The sequence below is a fragment of the Apostichopus japonicus genome, chromosome 8 (assembly GCF_037975245.1).
Source record: "Apostichopus japonicus isolate 1M-3 chromosome 8, ASM3797524v1, whole genome shotgun sequence".
NCBI lineage: Eukaryota > Metazoa > Echinodermata > Holothuroidea > Aspidochirotida > Stichopodidae > Apostichopus > Apostichopus japonicus.
Genome location: NC_092568.1, coordinates 2,475,324 through 2,484,030, shown reverse-complemented (window position 1 = coordinate 2,484,030; position 8,707 = coordinate 2,475,324). Strand labels below are relative to the sequence as shown.

The following is an 8,707-nucleotide window of genomic DNA, read 5'->3' as shown; positions in this document are numbered from 1 at the left end:
TCAGAAAATGAAGTAACTTCATGAGAGAAATACGTTTCAGGGTGGCAATAACATTCTTGTAAACATTTGAGCATATTTGAAGAGGAAGCACTGATAATCATTAGCTTCCGGTGAACATATTAAGAGAATGACGAGAGGGATCTATATAGGTTTTAGCTCTTGCATTCAGTGACGGATTAGCACCCACTGTGGTCACATGCATCATCATTCCACCTCCCTTAATTAGTTTCACAGGCATGACATGAAAATTTAAATGTTGTTGTGTCTTGCTTGGAGGTGTTGGTGGAGGCCTCTTGCCTTTGAGGGAATATTGCTTATGATAGCAAACGTATTAGTAGGAAAAATATGGACAAGGAAACAAAAGAATCATTACAAAGTAATCGGCTTGAGTAAAATACACCAGTTCTTTTTTATCTCTCATTTCATTTCACGGACAAAAATCCAACAAATAATCTCCTTCTTTGTCTCTAAAATGTTTACACAGACATTCAGTACGTAACCGTTCATAACTCTCCTTAACTCTCATAACTCTCCTTATTATTGTCACTCCCTAACGATATACTTTTTTTTTTTTGAGCCATCGGGGTAATACTGGCCTATTTAATAAATTCATGATATATAAAAATAGTGTTGTGGTATACACATACAATATGTATTTACAAATGAATTCCACATATTTTAATGAATAGAATAAGAAGAAAACTTATGTCATGGCAGTACATCACAAGGGGGAACAACGTTTCTATTTTCGGGACACTGAATTAAGATGGCCAAACTGAATAGGACTTATATAAAAAAAGTTAGGTTAGTGAGTACTAGTACTGCAGTTAGTTTGGCGTTGTTAACGCAAGGTACAAAAAAAACATTAAAAAAGCCTAGCTGAAAATGGTCAGAATAGGGTGAATTTGATAAAGGGAGAAAATGTGCTCTTACAAACGTGAGATATAAAAGGTTGTATGAAAGAAATTGCAACATGAAACAACATTGCATGAAAACCATTGTACAACTTTAAAAGATGAGAGAAATTTAAAATTTCCCGTCGCAGTTTGACCCGAAAACATATTTTCTGTTGCTTTTGTCGAGATTGACCAGAAAGAAAATTTTCTTATTTACTGCTTAATAAATACTAATAAGAGGATATAAATATTCAGAACCTATGTCAAATTTGTCGGCAAATTTAGTTGTCTTGACGTTGTATGAAAAGACAAAAACAGAAACTTACAGGAGCATATAAGAAAAAATGCAGAAAAGCTATTTTAAATGAAATTAAAAACACAGAAGGCTTTAAACTTAAACTATGAAGGTCAGACCACTAGAAAGGATAGTCCAGAGGCAAAAATTGTGTTTTTGACTAATCAAATTAAAACATATACTTAGCATCTAGGTGAAAGTAGCATCCAATTCACATGTATTGGTTTCAAGATAAAAACATGCTTTAATGTTGACATGCTTTGTACCAAAAGTGAACTTGAAGCAAACATGTGTGACATCATAGATGCATGCTAACACTTAAAAAAAAAAAAATCTTTAAAATCTTCATCCAACTAATCTTCAAAACTGAGTACGACATATGTATACCCTTCTCTTAAAGGATTTCTTGACTCTTTGACTCTTAGACTCAGTGATATGCCTAGTTTATTAATGTATCAGGTTAAAGGTAAAAGTATTGATGAGGTGATCAGTCTAATAATTGGTAAATTGGGAATATTTACCAGATGAGTGAGCGATGTAGGATGACTGGTTAAAGGTGGAGAAGGCTCCACTGTGCTCATATGGTAACAAGCTATAGCGTGATATGCTATTACTAAAATGAAAATGATCAAATCAATGATAAAAAAAGCCAAGCTGATTTCATATTCAAAAGGCTTTAAAACTGTTTTGAAAGATTAAATATCTAAACATTGAGAAACATTAGGTCATGAAATAATTTAAAATCACAAAGAAGACAAAATAATATCTTTTGAGTGGAATTACCTGACAATGAATACCATTATAGTGAATACAAGAATGAATACATATCAAATTTGAATACAACAAATTTAAAAGTAGTAAACCATAAAACTAGATGACAAAAGTATCCGATACATCCAAACCTTTTGTGATAGAGAAAAGTAGCCGAAAAACTAAAAGCTTGGCTCAATGGGATTGGGAAAGGCAACAGATATGGTTGAGAAATTGAATACATTTTTTAAGCAACACATAGTATGGCACGGTTGTGAAAAATGAAGTTACTTCACAAAGCCATCCTGAACTGCTGACAAACTCTTTAAGCTTTTTTTAAAAATAAGTTCACCTTTAATAGGAATTTATCTTTTATAAAATACAAATTTGTGTGTATTGGCTGTAAAACACCTTGCCTTTACACATTTTATATTATGTCCACGGAGGTAAGTAGGCCTTTGCAATGTACACAATGTGAGCAATGGTATACAATGAATTATTTTAAGCTATATGTTTGCACAAAATGGGAAGAACCTTTTCCAACAAAAGTTAAACAACATCACATCACATGATGCAGCAATATTTCAGCTAATGAAATTGTGACTAGGATTAGATTTTTAAGAGATTCCTTTTAAAGGACTATTCCACTCCAACCAGATTTCTGTTACACTGAGTGCCACAACAATATTTTTACTCAAGGAGAGACAGATTGAACATTGTATTCTTTCGAAAGGGACAGTCCACGGGGAAATTTATTTCTGATTTATGAAATAGGAACATAGAGTAAGCATCCTGGTAAAATTTGCACATTTTGGAGATACAGATAGTAGAAACTTGCACTTTATACCGTAATTGAACTTGATTCAAACGGGTAAGATGTACATTTGCACACTGACAGTTAAATGTGTGGGTTTATGACATCATACCTGTTTGCTTCAAGTTCACTTTGGGTACAAAACATGTCAACTTCAAATGTTATCTTGAAAGCGATACATAGGAATTGAATGGAAATTTCACTAGGATGCTTAGAAAAAGCCATAGAATATCCTCTTCTTTCATAAGTTGAAAGTAAATTTTCATCTGGACTATTCTTTTAAATAAAGAGGGTTGATTACCTACTTGCACTCACTCAATCAAAGGTAGGGATGGGGTGTGGGTGGGGGAGGGGCCCATCTGCAATCGTTTAATCAGACATGATTACACATGGCATGTAGCCCTGAACGGCTATGCACTATAAACAGGTCTATACACACTGTTTAGCTACCGCATATGTTTTGAACAGATTATCAATGTTGGATGTGATGATGTCCAGAAGGCATCATTCATCAAAAGGCTCATTTGTATTCTTTGAGTACTATGCTGCTAACACTACGAATCATCTTAAATTTTTTGACCAGATGAAAAATTAAACATATTCAGTTCCATTAAGTACTGATACTACCCTTCCAAAATTTAAGACAACTTTGTCCATTACTTGGATATTTTCTTCTTCTTCTTCTTTATTGCCTCATTTAAAACAGTGACAATTGTGATTCCCTTTAACACATCACAAACATACACATTGAGGATGTGGCCAATTCTCATACAGACCGCAAAGTCTCTTTGATACAGAGCACACAATTTACCTAGCACTAAACCTGGAGTTCTATTGGGTTATAGTTCATCACAAGGTGAATATAAAGACAATAGCCAGGTTTTTTTTTGTGGGAAATACTAATAAGATGATGCTTTTGGTATCAAGAATTATTCATTATTAAAAAAAAAAAGTGTAAGGTAATGCCTGGATCCTTATTGAAATTTGTATCATATATAAATCGATTCTCTTTTGCAGATGGGCTGTATGTTCTGTTGCCAGTATTATGTCATGACAATTGACCAAGAAGTACTTCCCTATTAGAAATGGTATCACCCGGAGAACTATGTTCAAGTCAAGATGACAGCTCCGTTTGTACATAGCTGACCAGGTGATACCATATTTAATGTACACATTGCGTGAAATTTCCTTTTTCAACTTGGAATATCTTCCTACTGCTCAAAAATATCATATAATCACACAGTTCAACTCACACAGGAACAGTAACGGATAATTCTTGTTTATCATCCCTGACTTTGAAATGTTTTAATTTAGTTGACGTAACAGGTATCCATCAAATGCCCATATAAAGTATTAAAACTTTAATTTAGAGTCTACACTGTTACTTGTGCCCCCTTTGTTTGATGTTAAGGAATAAGCCAAGGAAGGCATCTTCCCTGTTTTTTTTTATATCCCTAGTTCCAGCTAAAAATAGAAAACCATTATACATGAACTTGGATAATCTGCAACAAAGAACCTTTCAAAGAAATTAAATAAGTTAAAAAAGTTCCTCATACTGAGCAATGACGTAACCAACCGAGTAGGTCTGAATAGAAATGATGCACTAAAATAGTTAAACAAACTGAAAGGCGCTCTTGAGAAATCAATAAACCCCATTTTGTTCATTCATGGTAAAGCAAGAGTCATCAGGCTAGAGTGCAATGTTCCTTGTTCTAAAGCTCCGGCTGTGTTTTAAAATTTGTCTTCATTTCTCTTTACTCTCCAATCATGTTTCGGCTTCACCGGACAGTCTGTTGCAGTGCTAAGCATGCTGGGTACTTTATATCAGTCTCGTGTTTCGCAGGAAGTTGATCAGAGTTTGATAGACAAAGATATACTGGCTGACGGTCTGTACCATCAACATCCTCTGCTGTCTTAGGTTTTCTAACATCTTTGGAATATTGATCTCCTGTCAAGAAAAAACAACAAAACAACTGCTGATAAACAATGAAATTCATCATAATTCAAATAAGTAAATTATTGTAAAGTTGTGAGAAAGCCCAGAGCAGAGAAATCGATCATAAATGGCTTTCAGCTAGCATGTAGTCTGGATATAGTCTACCTAAACACACAAAGTGATGGTGTGAAAGAGAATATAGACACAAGTGGTTTGGGTCCATAATCATCATAGAGAAGTACACGTCATGGATCGGATATTTTGACTAGAAATAAACACTATGAACAAGTTAATTTTGAGGGTAGTAAGTGTGGAACAGCATCCTATCAACTTCTGTCAGTCTAACTAATTATCGTTTGGCAGCTCTCACCACAACGCAAAACAATGCCACACATGCTTTTCCCCTGATTCTAACATTATTTACTCCTTTGTTAATAAATGTGTGAAAATAGGGGCAAGAATGTCAATGAAGCTCACCTCATTTCTCTCTAGACTGTTGACCATGACATCTGCTAGTATTAAGACGCCAGTTCGACCAACGCCTGCGCAGCAGTGAATCAGTGGTGGCGCTCTCTCCTTATCTTCATTCAAGCCCTCTGCATGACGACAAACCGTCTGAAACTCTTCCAAGAAAGCTTTAACATGAAAATAAAATAAAATATTTTAAAAGCACATTTGGATAAACAATTTCACCTGCTTATTAGGATAAGACCAGTAAACAATGACAAACATGCTTGTAAAATAACTTGCTGGGGTGGGGGGGGGTGGAGAGGGGGGTGTAACTTTTATAAAGAGTAAACCACAGAGCCTTTCCAGAAGTACTATGCATTTTAAGTTCATGGGCAGCAGTAATATGTTACAGTACATGGTATGAAGCACACAGGATTTATGAACTCTCCATTGATTTTCTCACAGAGTTTGTAAGTGACTTACTCAAGAAGCTATGTATATCGTCTGGTACTCCTTTGTCTGGCCAATGGTTATATTGCAGGTGCCAGACTGTTCTCTGCTCTCCAGATGGAATGTGCCTCACTGTCAAACCACTGGTGGTGTAGCTGCCAGAGTCATTGCTAAATTGACCAATGATACGGAACTGCCAGAAAGGAAAAATATAGAAACTTTGATCAACGGGTCTACTAATAAATGGAATTATCTTACTGGGAAAGTATAAGAGAGGTCTAAGGGGAATTGTATATTTTCAGGAAGGTGGATTTATTTCATCGAGTTCTGGAATAATTAATAAATACAGACTATTGAAAATGACATATGAGGTATGCATAGCAGATTCAGGTATGTATAGCATAATCAGGTATGTTATAGTCATATAACGCAAAAACATTTTATAGTCAAATAAGATATTTATGATAAGTGTATCTTGGTACATTCCCCATGAAACAAAAATCAAGTACTGAGAACTCAATGAAACAAGTGAATAATGGAAAGAATATGAATTTTGAAGCATTTGTTACTTAATTGACTTCATCACTTCTTGTTCAGATATTCTAGTTGATCAGGATTTGGAAGGAAATTATCATATCCTAACTACAGATCCCATGGAAACCATATGTAGTTTAGTGAGTAATCTTGTATGATGTTGGGAGAGCAAAGAGCAAAGGGAGAGAGCAAAGACAAAATCTTCTTAATGTCCAAACTTGGAAACCACAGTCGTAAGCCTGGCAAGAAGCGGGATACTTGGCATACAGAGAAAATTTTCTACAAACAGAAAGAAGGGAAATGACAGTGATACTTACTGGTCCAAATTCGGCAGTGTTGTTCACGTGTCCACAGTTTGGCCAGTACTTGAAACACTTTTCTTTACCGCTCTCCTGAAATAATCAGAAAATAAAAGGTTCCTCACAATTTTTTCTAAACGTACAGCATCAAGCTACTTTTTGTCAGGAAAAAAGCAAAAACAAAGGAATTTTACTGTGTAGACGATCAAATATTGTACACCTGTAGTAGTGAAATGTGGAGACTTTATAAAAATACATAATTAGGTTTTCTTTTTTGGCTCCGGTGTTCTGAATCAAATTGAGTGAAAACTTAAAATTGAACAATAATCGAGGGTCGAAGTGTCTTAAGCAAGAAATGCATTAATAATTTGTGACGATTAAACGCCTGCCTCATAATTCTCTGAGAACACTCATCGAAACGAGCAAATTTGTCGTAAACCACAGAGTTCATCCTCGATCATTACACCGAAAGGGTTAAAAATCAGCTTCTCTTTGGAAAAAAACTAAATCATGGAAACTTCAGTTTGGACTGTTAAAATTTGTTTCTCTTCCCTGCTAACAAAAAACTTCATTGACGTGGAAGTATGCATACCTCAATCTTTGTGAGCATTGCTATGACCTGCACACCTTGCTCCCATATCATTCGCCACCAGTCCTTGACTGTATTTTGCATCGGTGCTTGTGCTGCTATGTAATGTATCTTATCCTTGGCTATTGGCATAGAGATATGAGATGCATTGATATAGCCAGTGCTGTTCTCGTGCATTGGAGCAATGGTCACTCTGTTATCCTGAGAAACGAGAATAATAATAAGGAATAATTAGCAAATGTCTGTCAAAAATATTTTAATATGGTAACCAATTTTGACAAATTATGAACCAGATATATACTTTGATATTGAGATGTGAGAGCAAAAATAGAGATAATTGATTGATTTAACCATTTAATATTTACATGAGAAAAAATAGACATAATACTTGTCAGAACATATTAACAGATTTTATATTTATGCATGTTTCATTTTGGGCAAACTTCTCTTAGTTTTCTTGTTGACAAAACAGTAGTAGCTAAAATAATGGTATTTGGACATCTTTAAAGGGATAGCTAAAGCTGAGAATTGAAAGGAAAAAATAACACAGAGCTTGTAAAGAGAACCACATTGATCCAACACACGGCTTAATAGCCTGTTCCGTTGTTGAGATATAAAATATTTTATTATTATTCACTATATTTTCATGAGTGTATTTCACAATAATCTGGGATGTCATTCATGGACTACACAAACAGCTGGTTTTGTTTGTTTTTAAAAGGGAAATAATTATATGACCTTGGTGAATAATTCAATTATGTGTGACTGGATGCTGTTTTCTTTTGGTAATATGTTATCAAGTGACTTCATCACGACTAAATAGTGATATCAATTATGTAAGTCTTCATTGCATCAGTGATGACAAACAAAGACACTTCGATTTTGTCTATGTATGACATCATCAATAATTGTGCAATGGTAAGAGCTACCAAAATGGGAGTTGCACCAATGTGTTTCGTTTTACTTGCTCCGTAATACATTTAAAAATTATTTTAGTCTTTTTTAGCCCTTTAATCTTTCTTTGTTGGGTGATTGCTACTGGATCCTCTTCCCCCCGGTGGTGGTACTAAACTTCAACTGAAAACTACAATTAATAAACTTGGTTAAGTGATTAATTACTTTCAGTGAGTTTTAAATCATACCTCATATGGTAGTACATCTATAAATCGATTCCTTGTTTGATTGTCCGGCAGCCTGGCAGAGTGAAACACGACACCAACTAACTTCTTGGGAATCTGTTGGTACTCCGTAAAGACCCTTCCTTCTCTCAGCTGCTCTTCAAGAATCTTTCTCTGAAAAGGTGATGAAAAGATATTCATATTTTTCAGGAAATTATTTCAATAATTTATGTGTTCCTATGGTGTAGACTGGGATGAAAACAGAGCTTCACAACCAGCTCGGTCATTCCTTGCCACATTTTAGTTTAATCTATCTTGTCTTTATAGCTCCTTAAAAACCCCTAAGAAAGTATTACGAAGGGGATTTCAAGTACTTTTTAAGAAAAGTCAGCCCAGATCAAAGTTTTAGTTGTGAAAAGCAATTGAAGAATGACAGTGGAACTCATCATAGAGTACAGTACACCACCTCAATGTCATATAAATGTATTCCCAAGCTTTCCTCACAGAAAACACAAAAGGGATACAAATTACTTTCATTTGCAATTTGTAAGAAAGACACAAGATAAGAGAGATAAG

At 34.8% G+C, this 8,707-nt stretch overlaps 1 protein-coding gene across 3 annotated transcripts in view; it reads right to left on the bottom strand.

The window, feature by feature from the left end:
- Positions 1-385: 385 nt before the first annotated feature.
- LOC139970631 (tyrosine-protein phosphatase non-receptor type 21-like) overlaps positions 386-8,707 on the bottom strand; it is a 39,088-nt gene continuing 30,766 nt past the window's right edge. For all 3 annotated transcript variants that reach the window (XM_071976489.1, XM_071976488.1, XM_071976490.1), the window contains exons 11-16: positions 8,156-8,305; positions 7,017-7,214; positions 6,443-6,517; positions 5,625-5,784; positions 5,169-5,326; positions 386-4,703 (exon numbers count right to left, since the gene is read on the bottom strand). In XM_071976489.1, coding sequence (XP_071832590.1) covers positions 4,575-4,703; positions 5,169-5,326; positions 5,625-5,784; positions 6,443-6,517; positions 7,017-7,214; positions 8,156-8,305 — 870 coding nt within the window. In that variant the 3' untranslated portion in view covers positions 386-4,574. The remainder of the gene's footprint in view (positions 4,704-5,168; positions 5,327-5,624; positions 5,785-6,442; positions 6,518-7,016; positions 7,215-8,155; positions 8,306-8,707) is intronic.